The sequence below is a fragment of the Cetorhinus maximus genome, chromosome 20 (genome assembly GCF_964194155.1).
Source record: "Cetorhinus maximus chromosome 20, sCetMax3.hap1.1, whole genome shotgun sequence".
Taxonomy (NCBI): Eukaryota; Metazoa; Chordata; class Chondrichthyes; order Lamniformes; family Cetorhinidae; genus Cetorhinus; species Cetorhinus maximus.
The window spans coordinates 74,352,026-74,374,314 of NC_135898.1; the positions used below are offsets into that span (position 1 = coordinate 74,352,026).

At 43.7% G+C, this 22,289-nt stretch overlaps 1 protein-coding gene across 1 annotated transcript in view; it reads left to right on the forward strand.

Moving 5' to 3' along the window:
• Window positions 1-22,289, forward strand: part of adgra1b (adhesion G protein-coupled receptor A1b) — a 537,318-nt gene that overhangs the window by 328,487 nt on the left and 186,542 nt on the right. The window contains exons 11-12 of the mRNA XM_078564920.1: window positions 7,460-7,621; window positions 17,368-17,589. Coding sequence (XP_078421046.1) covers window positions 7,460-7,621; window positions 17,368-17,589 — 384 coding nt within the window. The remainder of the gene's footprint in view (window positions 1-7,459; window positions 7,622-17,367; window positions 17,590-22,289) is intronic.

Sequence of the window (22,289 nt, forward strand, 5' to 3'; positions counted from 1 at the left end):
TTAATTTATCCACTAATGCGGAACTTTGTATGGTTGTGCTTAGCGTTCACTTACTGTATGCAAACAAAAGAGGAGATTGGCCTAAAGCTCAGTGCAGGATGTTTGGTTTGGACTGTTCTGAACAAGCCATTAAACTCTGTTTTTACAAAGGCTAAAAACAGGCAAGTTAACCTTGGGGCATAGAGAGGCAGGCTAGCCAGGCTTGAAATCAAATCATAGATTGGCATTTCTTTTGGAAGAAGAAATGATATTTGAAAAGAAAACATTATCTGAAGTTTCACTTGCAGCTAGTATTTGGCAAACCACCAATTAGGTATTTTTACTTCCCTGCTTATTTACGAATGCAACAGCTTGACCGAAAGGACTAGTTTTTTTAAAAAAAATAGTTATTGTTATGAAAATGTCTAATTTCATGATTCACATGCTTTAGTAATAAAACCTTTAGTTGGGAATTCAAATGTTAAATGTAAGCTAAGTGGGGGTAAAAATGCGGGGTTTGAGAAACTCGTAAACAACGCCTAGAGTAATTGCAATTCAAAGGGTAGCCCATGTTTAGTTAATAAATTCAAAGTTAGAAGTGCTGAAAACAGTCGACAATGGGTAACCTGTTTTTGAGCCTTGGGAGAGACAAAATTGTTTACAGTTAGCTTCACAAAATATAAATTATTCATATGGGTCCCAGATCAAAGTAAGATTTGAAAGCAAATGATAAACAGGGGACGATCTTAGAGTATCCATATACTTTTCAGACCAAAGGACAAGTTTGGGAATTGAAGTTAATTAATTGAAATCACTATCTGGGACATCCCAGGTGTGCCATTGCTGTGGGGATAGATTGCAAGGAGGCAGTTTTTTGTTTTGGGCTTATCTGTATGTTTTCTCACAGAAAATGCTAGTCAGTTTGGAAGACTGTAATAAGGCAGTTGTGTATCTGCCAGCTGCCAGAACAAGATGCCTACAGGCAATTAGGAATCAAGAGTGTCCTTGATTTGGAGTACTAAACAGGAATTGTGAGTGGGATCCATGCTTGGAATGAAAAGTCCACGTGCATGAGGAAGTAAAATTGTCAGATCTGCCTAGTAAAACTAGTGGACGAGATTGGCAGTGGAACCCTTGCAGAGAGAGAGACAGAGCTCTACAAGTCTAAATCCCACACTGGGAAACTGAGGAGAATCAAGGTGAATTCCCAAGAGCTGTGGCACTCCTTGTTTTGGCCCAGGGAGAAGTGAAGCAACTTTCAAGACCTGGTAACGTACAGGTGAACTCTCGGGTGGAATTAAAAACAGACTGGGAAACACTATGTTGAGATTTTTAGGTTTAAATAAGAAGTGTTTACAAAATTCAGTGTGAATTTAGTAGTACTTGCTTTGTTTAATTCTGGTACAGTAAAGGTTTTTGTTTAAGATGTGAATCCTTATGGCAGAGTTCTCTCAATTGGCAAATGGGAGTTTGAATTTCTTTTTAGAAGATAATGGCATCCCTTGAGGTCTCCCTTTGTAACATTATAAAAATTAGTATTTAAGGTTAGCTTTCTTTTATTGCATTTTTCTCTGTTCTTTTCTACCTGCTTTAACCTGCTTTAACATTCTTGTTCATCATTGTTTGACATTAACAGTAGTGCTGGCATGAAGAGCATTTGATTGTGTGAGGAAGCCAAATTACCATTAGCAAGCATTCAATCTGAACAAAATTTAGAGTTTAATCTTTGTATCTCTTTGTTGTAGTAATGTAAGTGCATTATTTCAGGTGGAATGAAGCCCATTGTTACCATCACAAACTCCATTCCCAAACAATTGATTCCATTCCTCTCACTGTGTGAGGCCGACCTAGACTGTTCACAACATTGTCATAGGTCTCAATAATAATCCGCCCTCATCTGATCTTAAAGGGTCAACCCAAAGATTCTGTGGGATGCATCTGAGGATACTGAGGGAAGTAAGGGTAGAAATTGTGGAGGTGCTGGCCATAATCTTGCAATCCTTCTTAGATAATGGGGGTGGTTGTAGATGGGTGTGAGGATAAACTCAGCAACTACAAACCAATCTGCTTCATCTCAGTGGTGTGAAGGCTTTCAGAATTGATAATCTAGGACAAAATTAGTCACTTGGACAGATGTGGATTAACCAATCAAAGCCTTTGCATTTTTTAAGGCAAATCATGTTTAACTCATTTGATAGAGTTTTTTGATGAGGTAACAGAGAGGGTTGATGGGGGTAATGCAGTTGATGTGGTGTACATGGACTTCCAAAAGGCATTTGATAAAGTGCCACATAACCGGCTTGTTAGCAAGGTTGAAGACCTTGGATTAAAAGGGATAGTGACAGCATGGATGCAAAGTTGGCTGAGTGACAGGAAACATAAAGTAATGGCACATGATTATTTTTCATACTGGAGGAGGGTATGTAGGGTCGGTACTAGGGGACTGACTACTGGTTATCTTGATATATATTAATGTAGTGGTGGGTATGTTATACTTCACTCAAGGAATCCATGTTGCTGTGGCAACTTCCACTTTTTACATGCATGTTGTAGTCTATGGATGGAGATGGCAGAGACTCCAACTTTCATTCCTGGCTGACCAGGAATCTCTCTTACTGCCTGACATTGGCGTGTGTTGGACAGATTTGCAGGTTGATATCAACCTGCTTGGCTGCGTCATGAATGTGCATTCTTTGGCCATCAAGTCTTGGGGTGGGACTAGAACCTTGAGCTTCTGACTAAGAGGCAGGGCACTACCCACTTGTGCCATAGGACCTCCTCCATATGTTAATGTGCAAGGCTCAGTTTCAAAATTTACAGATGACTCAAAACTTGGTAGCATACTGAACTATGAGGAGGATGATAGATCTCAAGAGGACACAGATAGGCTGCTATAATGGATTGACATGTGACACATGAAATTTAATGCAGAGAAATGTGAAGTAGTATGAGTTGGTAGGAAGACTAAGGAGAGGCAGGGTACAATTCTAAAGGAAGTGCACGGACAGAAAAACTTTGGTGAATCTGAGCACAAATCACTGAACGTGGCAGGGTGGATTGAAAATGCAGTTAAAAAGGCATATGGGATCCTGGGGTTTATAAATTGTGGCATAGAGTGAAAAGATGCACTGCAGGAATTCACCAAGGCTTCTTAGACAGCACCTCCCAAACCCACAACCACTACCATCTAGAAGGACAAGGGCAGCAGATAGATGCAAACACCACCACCTGGAAGTTCCCCTCCAAGTCGCTCACCATCCTGACTTGGAAGTATATCGCCGTTCCTTCACTGTCACTGGGTCAAAATCCTGGGACTCTCTCCCTAACAGCACTGTGGGTGTACCTACACCATGTAGACTGCAACAGTTCAAGAAGGCAGCTCACCATCACCTTCTCAAGGGCAACTAGGGATGGGCAATAAACGTTGGCCCAGCCAGCGAAGCCCACAACCCCTGAATGAATTTTAAAAAAGCAAGGACGTTATGATTTGTAAAACAATGGACCAGCCTCAATTCTGTGCACCATGCTTGAAGAAGAATGTGAGGCTTTATAGAGGGTGTAGAAAAGATTTACACGAATGATTGCAGGGACGAGGGTCTTCTGTTTGTGAATAGATTGTTGAAGCTGGGGTGGTTCTCCTTGGAGAAAAGATGATTAAAAGGAGACCTGATAGAGGTGTTCAAAATCATGTGTGATCTAGAGAAAGTAGATAGAGAGAAATTGTTCCCATTGGTGGAAGGGTTGAGAACCAAAGGGCACAGATTTAAAGTGATTGACGAGAGAACCAAAGACAGCATGAGAAACACTGTTTTTATGCAGCGAGTGATTACGATCTGGGAATGCACTGCCTGAAAGGACAGTAGTGTCAGATTTAATCATGGCTTTTAGAAGAGAATTGAATAAGCACCTGAAGTGGTATGAGCCCAGTTACTCTTGCAGAAAGCAGATGTGGACATGTTGAGCCAAATGGCCTCCTTATTTGTTGTGACCATTCTATGATTCAAGTTATCACGCCTGCACTTGCTGATCTACATTGACTCCTGGTCCAACAAAGACTTGACTTTAAAATGATCATCTTTTACTTTGCATCCCTTCATGGGTTTCACCTCTCCCTATCTCTGTAGCCTCCACTATCCCTAGGGAGAACTCTGTCATTCCCCAATTCTGGCCCCTTCTGTATCCCCGATATCTTTTGCCCTACTATTGATGGCAGTGCCTTCAGCTCTCTAGGAATTTCCTCGCAAAACCTTGCTGCCTCTCCACCTGTCTTCTGCTTTAAAATGCTGCTTAAAGTCTACCTCTTTGGGCAAACATTTAGTCACCTATCCACATATTTCCTTATGTGGTTAAGAGTCAAATTTTCATCTGATGACACTCTTGTGAAATGTTTTGGGATGTTTTACTATGTTAATGTTGCTATATAAAGTGCAAGTTATTGTTCTGCTTCATAGAAAATATTGCTATTGTGCTGGTTGTGAAATGATTATTCGTTATCATGTTACAGTCAGTCACATGGTGCAGATTTAGTCACATTAAGAAAATGCTCAATGCAATCCATTTTTCAGTTCTGAAAATAACTACTCACCATTACAGCAGTCACAGAAATATGTTTTCTCTCTCCTTTTTAAAAGATTAAGGGTTAAGTCAGGAACGTGATGGAATATTCATTACTCACCTGAATGGGTATAGTTGCAACACGACTTGAAACATTTTAATATCAAGTTATATTGCTTTCTCTATTCACCACTTGCAACTTTCAAAATGGGGAAATATATTTATTTGTGTGTACAGCAAGGCAGGTTAAATAATACCAGTCCCATTGCAAATGGTTAATTTAAAAATGCATCCTCATTCAGTCACTTAAGCTAGTTGTGTTTGCAGTGACTGCTATTCTCCAAACCTTCCCATCTTTCCGAAAGTCTCAATAGACAGATTTGTGAGACATATGCCCTTCTCACATTTGTTTGCAGTTTATGTTGGTGATAGTGAAGTTATACCACAGCCAAAATGATTTGTGTGTTTTCTATTACTTAAAAACCTTAATGGTAAATACAAAGAACAGATTCTGCTGATTTTGGCATCATTGGCAGCTCAGCATTTTGCATTGTGAGGTGACCTCGAGTAAGGTCACTGTCACCACTTTTTATTATGTAAACACAGCAAGGTCAAGTTTTTAATTTCAAAATTCAAGCTTAAAAAAATAGAAAGAGCACAGATTACCTACCGGACTATTTCTAAAATTTCTAATAATATTTTCGCTGGCCCATAAATACAACTTCACACCTGCTTAAGACTTTTTAAAATGTTGTTTTCTGGCAATGCTGGCAAGCTTAATTTATTGCCCATCCATCTTGCCCTGAGAATTTAGTGGTGGGCCTTCTCCTTGAACAGCAGCTGTCCTGTGGTAAATATGCTACCATGGCAGGGAATACCAGTGATGCTGAAGGGACACCAATACAGTAAGTCCCCATTTTAAGTTGCCTCATTTAGCAACGTTCCACTTTAGCCTCGCGATGTGGTGGGGCCGGTACACGCACTTAGCGTCAGGATTTCGGCTTTAATGTCGTTTTGTGACAGTGCCGACGTAGCTTCATGTGACGTGAACGGCACCATTTTGGAGCGGCCTCTCCCATTCCCCGAACCTCTCTTTGTGGCCTCACTCGCTGCTTTCCCTCCCCCACCTCTTCTCACTCCCTCACTCACTTTCCCCCTCTCACCACCCCTCTCCCAAGTCCTCACACTGCAAGGATCCAGGAGAGGGAAGCGGCGTGCAGGAGAGTGGGCAAGTGGGAGGGCCAGCCAGTGGAAAAGGCGGCATGTGGGAGGGAGCGAGAGAGAGAAGCAATGAGCAGGAGAGGCCGGTGAGCGGAAGAGATTCAGTGAGCGGGAGAAGCAGCCAGTGGGAGAGAGTCAGCGAGCAGGAGGTAAGTAGAAGGGGTTAGCACATTTCTTTAATGTTTTTAAGTTTATTTTGTTCTAATAGTTATTTATGAATATAAGAATTTATGAATGTACAGTAATTCAACTAACAGGGTATAATGTTTTCATGTTTTTTCTGATAAGAAAGGTCCTTCAGAACCTAACTACAGCTTTTACATTGGTTGTAATCGGAATACCTGATTTGCTTGAATTGTTTCACTTAAAGTTGCAGTTTTCAGAAACACAACTACAATGTTAGGTGAGGAACTACTCTGTGCGTAAGGCAGAATAGTCATTTGGTGGTGATAGTGTTCTCACAACATTGCTACTCCTGTCTTTCTCGACCAGGGAGGTTTCGGGGAGGGGGTTGCTGTTGAGCTAATCTTGGTGAGTTGCTGTGGCTGCAGCAACAATATACTGGTGATGGAGGGGGTGGATCTAAAGTCTGGTGACACAGACACTGACCAATCAATCTCTGTTTTGGATGGGATTGAGTTGTTGCAACTGCCCTCAATCAGGTGAGGAGAGAATCATATCATCATATTCCTGACGTGTCCCTCGTAGATGGTGGATAGAGCTTGAGGGGTCAGGAGGTTAGCCACTCATCGCAGAGTACCTGGCGTCATGCTTGCTCTTGTAGTCTTGGCATTGATATAGTTGCTCCAGTTCAGCTTCTAATCAGTTTCACTTTTAGGATGTCGATATTTGGGGACTTGGTGGTGGCTTGGTGATAATGGGGCAATTGATGATCAAGGAGAGTTGGCTGGGCTTTCTTTTGTATAAGATGGTCTTTAGCAGGCTTTTATATGGTGCAAATGTTATATGCCACATGTCAGCCGAGGTTTAGATATTATCCAGAGCATGTTGTATTCTGGCAGGGGCTACTTGATTATCACAAATTGTGAATGAACTGAACACTCTGGAATTGTCAGTTAACAGCTGCACTCTAACCTTGTGATAAAGGAGATCCATTCGATGAAGCAGCTGAAGGTAGTTTGGCTAAGGACATGGCCCTGAAGAGCTCTTGCAATTATGTCCTGTGGTGACTAGCCTCCAACAAACACAGCCATCCTCACTTGTGTTTTTATAAATGTGCAGAACTCTACATTCCCCCAGTCTGGGGAAAGTGCATTTGAGACACCATTACACTGAGGTATAGCCATTCGGAACCCTCTCAAATTGTACCAGTGTAAAACTGCTATTGGGTGCGTAACTGAACCATTTATATCTAAGCAGACAAAAAATGAAACTCTGACACTCTGTACTAGGCCTGAACATTAACGATAACAGTTGGCTTGACATTGAGTCTGCTTCATACGATTTTCTGCTTTTGGTTTGATTATCTTATAAAATGGAGAAGTCAGTCATTTTAGGAAAAGCAGGTAGGGCTGAATCAGTAAAGGCTGATATTTGAACAGATATTTATAGTCATCTTTGGCTTCATTTTTTTTTATTGAATGCTAATGTACCAGTTAAAAAAAAACGGCATTTATGTTTGCAGCGCAAGGCGATACCTGGAGATGAATCATCCAAATATAAATGAGCATATTTTGTTCCACAGCTGGGAGAATCCATCACGGAAATAGCCAGCAACATGATGCTAGTGGATGAACACATACTGTGGATGGCCCAGAATGAAGAGAAGGCTTGTACGCGAATTGTGCAGTGTGTGGAGTTCATTGCCAGTCTTGTGCTGACCAGCAATACACAGGGTATTTCAAAGGTATTCATTTCAATGCTGCATTTTCTGAATTGAACAGAAAGTATAAAGGGATTCACTACGTTTTCCAAAAAGTATGCAGAATACAGCTTCAGCGAGCAGCTGTTCTGTTCATTAGTGAACATTTATGGTGCAACAAATGAGTTAATGGAGCATTGTCTGTAAGGAAAACTATATTTGGCAAATCATTGTTCAATGAAATGAGCCAGGAACGCTGTGTATCATTTCAAGAAGTTTTTTTTTTACCCATTTCTATAGAATTAACATGCTGGGTGGGATTTTACCAGCCCCCCTGGGTGAGATGGAGTGGGAGGGGGTGGGAAACAGCAGGGAGCCACATTGGGACGACACCCTGATGCAGTCCCACAACTGGAGGCAGGCAGGTAATTGAAGTAATTAAGGGCCTTTCGGGGGGGGGGCCATCTTGAGAGGCTGGTGGCATTTTGCCGGCGGTGGTGCAGCTCCCTGTCACGTGGGGAGGCTGACAGCTGCAGGGATGGGGGCCTCCCTGCTGCTTCCTGGGTCTGGAGGGCCATCAGGGCCTGATGCTCGATCGCCCAAGGTGGGGGTCACAGTGGCAAAGGCCGTTCCCCGGGGCCTTGACGCCGCTGCGGGAGGGGTTGCCCCTCTGATCACTGGGGCCTGCGTGCTTGGCCCAGCAGGAAAACAGAATCCTGACTCCCCTGCAAGCTTGCCTCAAAATGGAGGCGGCCTCTCACTCTCCTTGCAGTCTCAGCAGCGACCACCCCCCTCGATGCCGCTGCTGAAGTTGCAGAGCTGCCAGCCCTCTCAGAGCCAACCTGCCACCCTTAAACAGGAAAATTGCTGCTGTGGTCCCGCTGCACCCTCCCCCCCCCCCCCCCCCCCCAACCGTGGTCCCAACAACAGGACTTGTCCCCATTCTGAGAAACTCCAGGCCACTTTTTGGTTGTGCCCAATTATAAATAAATATAAATATAAATTGGGAAAGGTTTAGGGGGAACTTCTTCACTCAGAGAGTGGTGAGAGTGTGGAACGAGCTACCATCTGACGTGGTAAATGCGGGCTCACTCTTAAGTTTTAAGAATAAATTAGATAGATACGTGGATGGGAGAGGTCTGGAGGGTTATGGACTAGGTGCAGGTCAATGGGACTAGTGGAATAATATTTCGGCACAGACTAGAAGGGCCGAATGGCCTGTTTTTTGTGCTGTAGTGTTCTATGGTTCTATGGTATGAGGTACCTGCAAACCCACAAAATGAGGGTTTTGCCTAGTTTTCGGTATTTTTTCACAGTAGATCTTAAAGATTTGTCATATTCAGGGTCTTTTCTATGATGGAGGTTTGGAACAAATGGAATTTAGAAGTGAGGTGACTTGTTGAGCCAGGGGCAATGTTTGGACTGTGTACAGCCTGTTAGGTTGCGGATGTGAGTAGTGGGTTTCAGGTCTTTTTCATCATCCATTGGTCCTTCAACTGAGGCTAGTTCAGGGGATTGAATAAGAGGATGGCTCGAAAGAAAGTGTGCCAGACCTCCTCGAATCACACAGCACTCGCTAGGAATGTCAAATTGTTCTGTTCACATGTTTGTTGCAAAATGTTATATTGCACAATAGAAACAGGCTGCACCATCTCACAATGAGAAACAAATCACTTCTTCTGTGGAGGTAGTTGGCCTTATAAAAATGCAATTTCTGACGTGTTGAGGTATCTTCATGACGGAGGTAGAATTGAAGTGTCCAATTTTTGAAAGAAATTCTTTTGGGCCTTTTCTAATGTTTTTCAACTTTAAATTATTTTGCCTGTTGTACCTTAGATTAGTTTCACGGACGAGTTCCAACTCCCTCTACCTTTGACAGTGTCTATCCTCGATTTGAGATGTGGGTACATTTTCAGTAATGCACTTGGGAAATGAACAGCAAACCTTGTCTGGTAAAAGCATTTCAGTACTAGGTTTATCTTTTGCTTTCTCTCTGAGGACTCACATCAGCTCTCATTTTATGTTTGAAATATCAAGCAAATATACTTTCCAAATGATGAATAGACACACCTAAATACCAGTTATATAGCAATCCAGTTATATATTATATTATATATATAAAATTTACATAGCTAACCTTCCACATAATTGTCCTTATAATCAAAATATTAGCAAGATTGACCTTCTAAGGACTAAGCTAACCCTTTGTAAATATTTTTTTCGGAACACATAGGACTGAATTTTGTGTTTCCCACATGGGTGTTAGGGGAAGTGTAAAGCGGGAGATCTGATGGAGCGTTTCACAAAGCAGTGACAGAAGCTGCCTGATATCCTTTCCATGTAAATAAATGGAAGGAGAATCGGCCTCATTCAGTAGTGGGTGTGCCTTCTGACCCATTCAACCTCTTACACTCCTTTTAGGCGATGCTTAATTGCCAGATGTGAATGATGCAACTCTATCCCCCCAGTGCTGCTCCTTTATTTTCAGGAACATAAAACCATCAGTCCTTTACTAACTGGCTTCTGGTTATTTTTCTTGAGATTTCAAACTGCCCTCGCAATTGAAGCAGATTCAGGCCTTCAAAATCTTTCATCTTTAAAAATAAGGTTATTGGAAATTCTTGGATTTTGAATATTTGGCTCAAAGAAATGAAATCATCACTAAAAACAAAATTAATCAATCAGATAGCATTGTTTATGTTTGAATTATTCTTCGCTCCAATTTATAACTAAACAAGTTATTGGTCTATTGTGTACAGTTATAGCGGCATTACCTAAGGAAGGATATACTTGCCATGAAGGGAGTGCAGCGGACGTTCACCAGACTAATTCCTGGGATGGCGGGACGGTCCTATGAATAGAGATTGAGGAGATAGGGCCTGTACTCTCTATGGTTTAGCAGAATAAGAGGTGATCTCATTGAAACTTATAAAATTCTTGAGAGACTCGGATGGGTAGATGCAGAAAAGATGTTTCCGCTGGCTGGATGGACCTTGAACCAGGGGACACAGTCTCAGCATAAGGGACAAACCATTTAAGACTGAGATGAGGAGGAATCTCTTCACTCAGAGGGTAGTGAACCTTCGGAAATCTCTACCCCAGAGAACTGCGGAGGCTCAGCCATTGAGTATATTCAAGACAGAGATTGATAGATTTCGAGGTACTAATCATCAAGTGATATGGGGATACAATGGCATTGAGGTAGATAATCAGTCATGATCTACCTGAATGGCGAAGCAGGCACGAGGAGCTGAATGGCCTATTCCTGCTTCTATGTTCCAAATTTTAGCCAGCTATTAAACTCCTTATGACCAAACTTCCTCAGGAATTGATCCCAGTGGCATAAAACGAATAGCATCAAGGTTTCTGGGGTCACTTTGGGAGCAGGATCTTTCCCCCATCGGGGGGGAGGGGGGGGTTGTGTGGGAGTGGGTGTGAGCAGATAGGGGCAAGCCACCATTTTATGTGGGTGGGCTAATTAAGGCCCGCCCAGTGTGACGTGCGCTCGGAAGCGCTGTGCGCTCCCTGTGCGGGTGGAGGGGTGGGAATTCTCTGAGCTGGAAGTGCGTTCTTTCGCGCGTGCGCACGAAAGAGTGCACAGATCACCCTGAGGCAAAGTGCTGCCTCAGGGAGATCTGCTCAAATGTGAAAAACAGATTAAGGAATAGAAAAAAAATTTACTGACATGTCCCCTCATGTGACACTGTCACATGAGCAGGGACATGTCCATAACTTTTATTTGAAGGGTATGTTAAGATTTTAAATCCCTCAAGAAACCTCTTCCCACCCCTGGATAAGGTTTCATGTTTTTTCTGAAGGTTGCCTGGGCTCTTTGCCTGCCCGCCGACCTTAAGGTTGGACGAGCAGGTCCATTAAGTGTTTTAAGTACCTCACTAATGGCCTTAAGTGGCCGTTGACAGGTCGGTTGCGCGCCCGCCGAACTAAAAATCTAAATGACGCGCGGTGACTTCGGGACGCCCGCCTGATGTCACCGTGCGTCATTTTACGTGTTGGCGAGCGGGCCCCGCCCCCGCTCACCAAAGGGAGAATTCTGCCCATAATGATTCCGAGGTAGGTATGTAGGTGCAAATGTAACTTCAGGCACACCACTAATGTCCACCTATTTCATATGTTCTGAAGGAACAAGTCACCTGGCGTCACTAACCGCCTTTTCCCCATAGCCCTGCACATATTTCCTTTTCGGCTAATAATCTAATTCCTTCTGGAATGCCAGGATTGAACATGTCTCCACCACACTCTCAGACAGTGTATTCCAGATTCTGACCACTGGCTACATGAACTGGCTTTTCCACAGGCCTTAAACCTTTGTCCTTTGGATCTCGATCCTTCCACCAGTGGGAAGTTTCTCCCTATCTACTTTGTCCAGAACCCTCGGCACAGTATGTATGGAGTCTTGCTTGCCAGCTGGAGGACCAGTGAGAGCCCCACGTTGCCTCTTTGAGGGAAGGCCCACCGTATGAATTAGTGTTCAGGCACTTAACTGGACAGCAGTAGGCCCTCCCCCGGTTCAAGGATGCAGGGGACAGAAATCCCACCCACCGAGAGCTGCCAACTGGCGGCAGCTGCCGCGACTACGCCCAGCTGAGGCCCAGGATTATCATGGACCCAGGCCACAGGTGAGTGATGGCAGGATGGAGGTCGCGAGGATTCAGCAGCAAGGGCAGAGGGTCCCTCAATCGGGGTACCTGTTGCCGGGTCCCTCAAGCAGGCACTGAGTGCTTTGAACAAGGGACCCCAGGGAGCCTGCAAGCAGTGCTGCAGAGGTTTGCTTTGTCATGCTCCCTGCTTGGTGAGCCATGCTGCCCACCACTGGAGTAACACTAGCAGCGATAGAATGAGGCCCTTAACTGGGCATTAATTGCCTATTTAAGTGCCTCAATTGGCAGCAGAAAGCCATCCCCATCGGTCTTCCCACCACAGACTTAACTTGAATGGGGTGGAAGTGGAAAGATGGCAAGGTTCCCACCCACCACCCTCCTGCCTAATTAAATGCTCCACACAGGCTCACTACAGGGGAGAGCATTGAATTCCATCTATAATCCTGATTACCTCTATTAAATCTCCTCTCAACCTTCTCTTGCCCAAGAAGAACAGCCCCAACTCTCCAATCTATCTACGTACCCCTCCATCATCTCTAATGCCATCACATCTTTCCTAAAGTGTGACGCCCAGAACTGGATGCAATATTGCAGTTGAGGCCGAATCAGTGTTTTATACAGGTTTATAATAACTTTATGGGGTCTCTTTATGGGGTATGTGGAACATTCCTTCTTCCAATCCTACTCAGGCCCCCTCCCACAACTCTTTCTCCGGTACATCAATGACTGCTTTGGTGCTGCTTCATGCTCTCGTCTGGACCTCGAAATATTGATTAATTTTGCCTCCAATTTCCAACCCTCCTTCATTTTCACATGGTCCATCACTGTCACTTTCTTTCCCTTCCTTGACTTCTCTGACTCAAGTTCTGGTGATAGACTGTCCACCAATATTCATTACAAGCCTACCGACTCCCACAGCTACCTTGACTACAGCTCCTCGCACCCCGCTTCCTGTAAGGACTCCATCCCATTCTCTCAGTTCCTTCACCACCGTCGCATCTGTTCTGATGATGCCACTTTCCAAAACAGTTCCTCTGACATGTCTTCCTTCTTCCTTAACCAAGGTTTTCCACCCATGGTGGATGACAGGGCCCTCAACCGTGTCCGGCCCATCTCCCGCGCATCTGCCCTCACATCTTCCTCTCCCTCCCAGAACCATGATAGGGACCCCCTTGTCCTCACTTATCACTCCACCAGCCTCTGCATTCAAAGGATCATCCTCCGCCATTTCCGCCAACTCCAGCATGATGCCACCACCAAACACAACATCCCTTCACCCCCCCGGCAGCGTTCCACAGAGATCGTTCCCTCCGGGACACCCTGGTCCACTTCTCCATCACCCCCTACACCTCAACCCCCTCCTACGGCACCTTCCCATGCAACCGCAGAAGGTGTAACACCTGCCCCTTTACTTCCCCCGTCCTCACCGTCCAAGGGCCCAAACACTCCTTTCAAGGGAAGCAGCATTTCACTTGCACTTCCCTCAATTTAGTCTACTGCATTCGCTGCTCCCAATGCGGTCTCCTCTACATTGGAGAGACCAAACGCAGACTGGGTGACAGCTTTGCGGAACACCTTCGGTGTGTCCGCAAGCATTACCCAGACCTCCCTGTCGCTTGCCATTTCAACACACCACCCTGCTCTCATGTCCATATGTCTGTCCTTGGCCTGCTGCAATGTTCCAGTGAAGATCAACGCAAACTGGAGGAACAGCACCTCATCTTCCGACTAGGCACTTTACAGCCTTCCAGACTTAACATTGAGTTCAACAACTTCAGATCATGAACTCTCTCCTCCATCCGCACCCCCTTTCTGATCCCCCTTTTTCCAATAATTTATAATCTTTTTAATATATTTTTCTTTTCCCACCTATTTTCATTAATTTTAAAATTATTTCCATCCATTGTTTTATCTCCACCTTTTAGCCTATTTCGATCCCTTCCCTCCACCCCACCCCTACTAGGGCTATCTGTCACCTGCTCACCCTGCTTTCTACCCTTAATGTCACCATTAGCACATTTCTTAGCTAATATCACCACCGTCAACACCCCTTTGTCGTTTTGTCTATGACATCTTTGGCAATCTCTTCTTTGCCTCCACCTATCACTGGCCCTCTATCCAGCTCTACCTGTCCCACCCCCCTCAACCAGCTTATATTTCACCTCATTTCTATATTTCCTTAGTTCTGATGAAGGGCCATACAGACTCGAAACGTTAACTGTGTCTCTTTCCGCAGATGCTGTCAGACCCGCTGAGTTTTTCCAGCTATTTTTGTTTTTGTTTGTGTTTTATAATAACTTCCTTGTTTTTGTACTCTATGCCCCTATTGATGAAGCTCAGGAGGACACATGATTTATTAACCATGCTCTCAACTGTCCTGCTACCTTCAATGATTAATGCACATATGCATTCATCCAGGTCCCTCTGCTCCTGCACCCCCTTTAGAATTGTACCCTATATTTTATATTGTCTCTCTGCATTCTTCCTACCAAAGTGAATCACTTCACACTTCCCTGTATTAAATTTCATCTGTCACTTGTTCAGCCATTCCACCAAAATGTCCATGTTATTTTGAAGTTCTACACTATCCCCCCTCACAGTTCACAATATATCCAAATTTCGTATCATGTGCAAATTTTGAAATTGTGCCCTGAACACCAGGTCTAGGTCATTACTCGATATCAGGGAGAGCAGGACTCCTAACACCGACCCCTGGGGATCTCACTATAAACTTTCCTCCAGTCCGAAAACCAACCGCTAACCACTACTCTCTGTTTCCTGTCACTCAGCCAATTTTGTATCCATGTTGCAACTGTCCCTTTTGTGTGTTGTCTGTTGTGTGGCACTTTATGAAATGCTTTTTGATGTCCATGTACACCACATCAACAGCACTACCCTCATCTACCCTCTCTATCACTTCATCAGGAAACTCAAGCAAGTAGTTAAACACAATTTCCCATTAAATCCATGCTGACTTTCCTTAATTAATTCACATTTGCCCAAGTAACTAGTAATTTTATCCTGAAATATTGTTATTAAATGCTTCCCCACCACCAAAGTTAAAATAACTGGTCTGCAGTTGCTGGGCTTATCTTTATACCCATTTTTAATCAAGGGTGTAACATTTGCAATCCTCCAGTCCTCTGAGTCTACGGAAAATTGGAAAATTACAGTCAGTGACTCTTCAATTTTTACACTCACTCAGTGTCCTTGGATGCATCTCATCCAATCCTGGTGCCTTATTACCTTTAAGTGCAGTCAGTCTATCTAATGCCCACCCCCCCTTATCAATTTTAAACCCATCAAGTGTCTGAAATACCTCCTCTTTCATCATGACCTGGGTAACCCTTCTTCCTTGGTAAAGACAGCTGCGAAGTCTTCATTTAATACTCAGTCATGCCCCCACCTCCATGCATAAATCCCTTTTTGGTCCCTAATCAACCCCACTCCTCCTTTCACCACCCTTTTACTACTTATTTGCCTATAGAAGACTTCTGGATTACCTTTTATGTTAGCTGCCAGTCTTTTCTCATACTCTCTCTTTGCTTCTCTTATTTCCCCTCTGAACCTTCTATATTCAACCTGGTTCTCAGTTGTATTATCCACCTGACATCTGTAAAAGCACACTTTTTCTGCTACGCCTTAATCTCTATCTCTTTCTTCATCCAGGAAGCTCTAGATTTGTTTGCTCTACCTTTACCCTTCATGGGCATATACCTTGACTGTACTTGAAATATCTCTTCTTTAAAGGCAGCCCATTGTTCAGTTACAGGTTTGCCTGCCAAACTTTGATTCCAATTTATCTGGTTCAGATCCATTCTTACCCTCATTGAAGTTGGCTTTCCCCTAGTCAATTGCTCTTACTCTGGATTATTCCTTGTCCTTTTCCATAGCCTATCCAAACCTTATGATACAATGATCACTGTTCCCTAAATGCTCCCCTGCCGACACTTGATCCACTTGGCCACCTCATTCCCAAGAATCAAGTCGAGCAATGCCTCCTTTCTCATCGAACTGGAAACATACTGCTGTAGAAAATTCTCCTTAGCTTTGCTGAACATCACTTAAAAAAAAAGTGTTACTGTGGAGTTATGCAAACTGCATATTGAGATATAACCCTGCGATTTGGAGTCTGCAATCCAAACATATATCCTAGTTATATTTAGAAGTGATCTGGTCCATAAAATTAGATTTCTTTTTAAGCTTATACTGTTATGAGTAATACTGAACATGGATTGTCTGAGCAACATCTGAAAACCATATATTTGTCAGCATTTGCTACCAGCTGCTTTAAGGATTCAAAGTAGTGAGTGTAAAGCTGTTTTGTAATATACAGTTGAAGCCTTCAGGCAAGAAAATGTTAAGTTTGTATTTAAAACCGATGAGAGGTTCTCTAATGTATTCTTGCCTGAGCGGTTTTAATTATTAAAATGTTCATAGGAATATACATGTAAAACTGCACTTTGCTGAACCAATGCAAGCTGTAACCTATAACCTCTTGTGTTCTCACTAAAGGGGAACAATTTGCATTTTTCAGGTAGGATTTTCTGTTAAATATTTCAGCTTCCTCAACCATGTTTCTTTTTTGTTAATTCACATCAAGCCTGTGCCTTCCTTTTTCTGTTAAAGCAGGCTGGGTATTAAAATGCACTTTGCATGTTAATGTAATTTTATTATGCAAGCTGCAATCATGCTAACTTGAATTTTATTGATTGAGGTCCAAGTTCTGTAGGCAAACTCTGCTGTTTAGTCATTCGTGTAATAATTACAACTCTGTTTTGTGTAACTTTTATTCAGATGTGTGTCTTTGACCTTTTTCAATTTGTCGTAGTGAACCTTGCCTGTCTTGCGTCCATTAAAGCCGAAATGAATAAGGTTTAATGCTCACTGTAAATAAAATAAAGCACTGTTTCTACAACGATGTCACGCAATGCTGAGCAATTTCAGTTCATCTTGGATGACTGCCAGCCAGCAATTAATGATACTGAATTGGCTTACTGAAAATTCATGGTTTTCTGTGAGACTGAGAAATAATAACAGCAAAACATGGCGTAGAAAAGGCAAAATTACAACAACAAAAATTACCACATAAAGTAACCTATATCTTGGAGTATATGCCATCTTTCAGCTAGTTTCACTGAAATTCCTTTTTTTCTACTATGTTCTCACCAGGTTTCCATGAATATAGCACTGGAGGCCTTCATGATCAAGCCAGCTAGTTTCACAGGCATGACGTGCACTGCCTTCCAGAAAATGGGTCTGCATCCAGGGAGATCATTGATCCGTGACGTAGCTAGGCTGGATTGGGAGGCTGAGTATCGTCGAGACCAACATCTGAATTTCAAATGCAATACAGGCAACCTCACTAGTTCTCTAGTGAATTTCCCAGTTAAGGTAAGGATGCTTTGCGGTGGGCAAGTGAAAGCAGGCATTTTGATGCAACTGTCTCTCAAAATGCAAGGCTGATTACTTTCTTGATTAACCTCACAGTCCTGAAGGAACATTCTTTGCCCAAATCATTAACTGCAACAAAGAACATTTACGGATTATAGCAAGCATTTTTAATTATAATGTGATATGTATAACTTGTACAGTACTTTGTATAAATTGTATTCATTAATAAGAAGACAAGCTTCAACATTCAAACAGGAAGAGAATGATGTGCTTTATTGTTCTGTCAGGTATAAAAATCATCCTATTCTTTGCATTACCACATGCGAAAAACTGTTTAATTTGAAGTGGATAAAATAACATTTCTGTATAACATGGCAATTTTGCATAATGAAGATTGAGGCAATTAATATTCCAAGTTTTGAAAGAAAGAAGAAAGACATTTGTATATGATGTCACCCAGAAGTGTCACTAGTGACTTATTGCACAGTGATTTACTCTGAAATGCAATGACTGTATATGTAAGTAAATGACTGGATAAACAAAAACATTGTTTCCAGTGTTTCAAGTAAAGCAGCTTGATCAGGTCAGCGCTGTGTGGTCAAACACAGTTGAGGATATTCTCACAAGTTTAACATATGATTAAGGTCAATCAATTATCAATTAGTAATATACAGAAGGGAAAATCAGACGAGGTGACTTGTTGAAGGACCAGGCTGAATCTTTACTGCCTTCAAGCAGTTACCAATTATTGCTCTGAATCATAGAATGATACAGCACATCAGAAGGCCATTCAACACATCATACCTCTGCCAGTGCTGGCTCTTTGGTAGAACTATCCTACTCCCCTGCTCTTTCCCAATAACCCTGTAAATTCTTTCTCTTCAATTATTTATCCAATTCCCTTTTGAAAGTAACTATTGAACCTGCTTCCTTGAGTGTTGCCACCCAGCAACCCTATTTAAAGGGATCACTAGCAACTTTCAGTTGCTGATTGATTGCTACTGGTCCTGAGTTTGTAGAAGTGCTGTGAGTTTTTGATTCCTGTTTAAAGTTGGTTTGATCAGCAGGCAGTGGTACTGGGAGTGGGGAAGACATTGGGCTTCTGGCTGGGGCGCTGCCTCGCCCACCGCGGGTCCTGCCCGCAACGGGGGCCAAAAAAACTTGGCTATTGATTCTGCCTTCAAGGGTTCTGTTCAGGCCCCTTGTTCCCAGTCATGGATGCTGTTGTTTTCATCCCCCTTGGATTGCAACATGAGAGGGAAAGTGAACAGAGGCAGCACAGAAGAGGACAAGCTGCTCAAAGAGAGAGGAGGAGAAGGGGAAAAGAGCTCTCAGCGGGAGGCTCTATTCGCCCAAGGTGTTCAGAAAGCAATTGCCCTACCTTAACCTCACAAAGGACAAGCGTGTACAGTATCTCTGTCCTACAAAGAAGGTGCTCACTGAAATCTGCCACCTCTTGTAGACTAACCTGCAGCCTCAGAGCAGAGGAATGATGGCAGGACTAGTGACCGTGAAGATGAACATGGACATGAAATACTTCATGTCAGAATTCTACCAGGCCTGGAGCAGGCAATAGACAGACATACAAATTAGGAGCAGGAGTCGGCCGCTTGGCTCCTTGAACCTGCTCCGCTACTCAATAAGATCGTGGCTAATCTAATTTTAACACCTACTTCACATTTCTGTCCCCCCCCCAATCACCTTGTACTCCTTTACTTATCAAGAATCTATCCATCTCTGCCTTAAAGATATTTAAAGACTCTGAGGAAGAGAATTCCAAAGTCTCACAACCCTCTGCGAGAAAAAAATTTCCTCATCTCTGTATTGAATGGGCAACCCCTTGTTTCTAAATAGTGACCCCTAGTTCTAGATTCTTCTACAAGAGGAAACATTGTTTCCACATCCATCCTGTCAAGCCCCCTCAGGATCTTATGTTTCAATTAGGTCGCCTCTTACTCTTCTAAGCTCCAGTGGATACAAGCCTAGCCTTTCCTCATAAGACAACCCACCCATTCCTGGTATTTATCTAGTAAACTTGCTCAGAACTGCTTCCAACACATTTACATACTTCCTTAAATAAGAAGACCAATACTGAACACAGTACTCCAGATGTGATCTCACCAACGCTCTAACTGAAGGAGAATCTCCCTACTCTTTTATTCAATTCCCCTTACAATGAGCGGTAACATGTCTAACACCTCCTGGATTGCCATCCACTGCTGTATGAGATAGGTGACTGACACTCTTTATGCCAGGGGAGGGGAGTATATACTCTCTAGCCAGAGAGAATCAGGCAAAGACTGCACTTGGCTTCATCAGGATATAGGACTTCCCATGGCAGAGGATGCCATCGACTGCACACACACGGCTTTGCAGGTGCCACATCGAAATGCAGAGATTTATCACAATCACAAAGGGCCCTATTCCCTGAATGTGCAGTTGGTGTGCGACCATTCTCAGAACATCATGCAGATGAATGCTCACTAACCTGGCAGCAGTCATGTGTTTTTATTCTGAGGCAGTTTGCTGTTCTCTCAGTATTTGAGCCACTATATCAAAGCAAATGGAAGCTACTGGATGACGGGATATCTGCTGACGATCTTCTGACTGCGGTACCAGTGAGCACAACTCAAATTCCCTATTCTACAACAAAACCGCACCTTCCCTTCCCTCTGTCAACTGATTATCACTGGGTCCTCTTGGCCACAGTGCTGAAATGAAATTCACCTCAAAATAACCATTCCAAGCCAACTTTATCAAACAAACTGTCCAATATTCCACACAATGCTCAACTAATCACTCATGAACATTCCCTTGTTGTCTGTTTTCCCCATGGTGCAGGTGCCATTCACTACACACACACACACACATGGCACATCGAAATGTGCCTGTCCTGGTGCTCCTATTTAGTGCTATTCCAGTGGCTACCTGTGGTAGCCTGTTGACTTTCTGTGGAGGGGACTGAAGATGATCTTGGAGGATGATCTGGAACAGCTCTGACCCTAGAAGGCCCAGTTTTGGGCCGCACCACCTCAACACAGGCAGCAGCAGCAGCCTGGCCTGGCTGCAGGAGCTGTGACGGAGTAGCAGAGGTGGGAGGATGAGTGCTGGCTTCCTGATAGAGGACAGCAGGGAGCCAGTGCCATTCTACCAGAAGATGCCTCAGCAATCCGACTAATCAGTTGAAGGAGAGATTCCTGGACAGCTGTTGAGACCCTGCAACCTTCTTTGAGTGCGGGTCTCCGCAGTCTTGACAGGAGCAGCCTGAGTCTGCATGGCAGAAAACTGAGGTTGCGTGACCTCAGCTTGAGTTTCCAAACTTTGCAGCATCCAAACAATGGGAGGCTTCAGCCAGAATGCACATCTCCTTTTAAAGTTGCAGGCTAACTTGAAATAATGCTAACCTCGCATGATCCTGGGCCTCAACTTCGCCAACTTTGTGTTACCTGCTTGTTTAAGTGATCTGTGTGTCTAACCAGCATGAAGTGGGCTGTTTATTGACTGGATGCATCTGCAAGAGGCCAGTTTTGTTAGTGGCTAACACCACTTAAAACTAGCCTGCAGCTGCTAATGTTAGATTTTGGATCTTTTAAAAGGGAGATGCATCAGCTGGAGCAGGGTGCTGGAAGTTATGACTGGAGACAATCTGACCTGGGAAAGAAAGGGGAATGGCACACCAGGGGAGAGAGCAGTCCACATGGTTTTTGGATGCTACACAGGAGCTCTTGGTGGAGGATTTGGAAAGGGGGAGAGATTTCCTGTATCCATGGGAGAAGGTGGCCCTCAGACACACAGACAAAAGGCAGAGGGAGCAGATAGCCCTGCAGGTCAATGCCAAGAGTCAGGCTCCAAGGACCTGAATGCAATGCTGCAAGAAGTTCAATTACCTCCCACTAGAGGTCAAGATGATTTGAATGCATCTTCAAATGTCCTATCCTGCCAACTGCACTGCGAGCCTCAGATATGACACATATCACCACATCCCCATCACTCACCTATCAACAATCTCTACCAACCTGGCCTCACACATAACATTCATCTGCTTCACCTCACCCTCATACAATTAACACTGCTGCAAGCCTCAGACCTACGTCTCACAGCTTGCAACCATGACAGCTGCACCAAAACATTTTCCTCTCTCTTCAGAATAAGGTAGTGCACAACCGGACGCACCAGAAGCTACTCAGAGAGGCAAAGGTGCACTGCATGTTCTGACCTCCATGGAGGAGACGATGCTGACCATTATTAGGATCACTATTGCTGAGACCATAGCCAGTGGGGGGGCTGGAACCATTTGAAGGTGACTGTACCCTCGTCCCAAATCCTCCTCCTTTTTGAATCTTTGGAATTCTCTATCCCAGAGGGCTGTGGAAGCTTAATCATTGAGCATGTTCAAGACAGAAACTGAAAGATTTCTGGAGACTCATGACATCAAGGGAAATGGGGATAGTGCGGGAAAGTGGCATTGAGGTCGATGACCAGATATGATCTAATTGAATGGCTGAGCAGACTCAATGGGCCAAATAGCTACTCTTGTTCCTATGTTCCTCACATCCCATTTCCTTCTCATCCCACACTCTCTTATGATTTAAAAGCTGCAAATGGTGTATGCAAACACCCCCCTTACTTGCCCCCTCCCCACAACATGACCCTACCCTGGTATTTTTCATTTCAGATACCCAAGAAGGGGAAACTTGGCA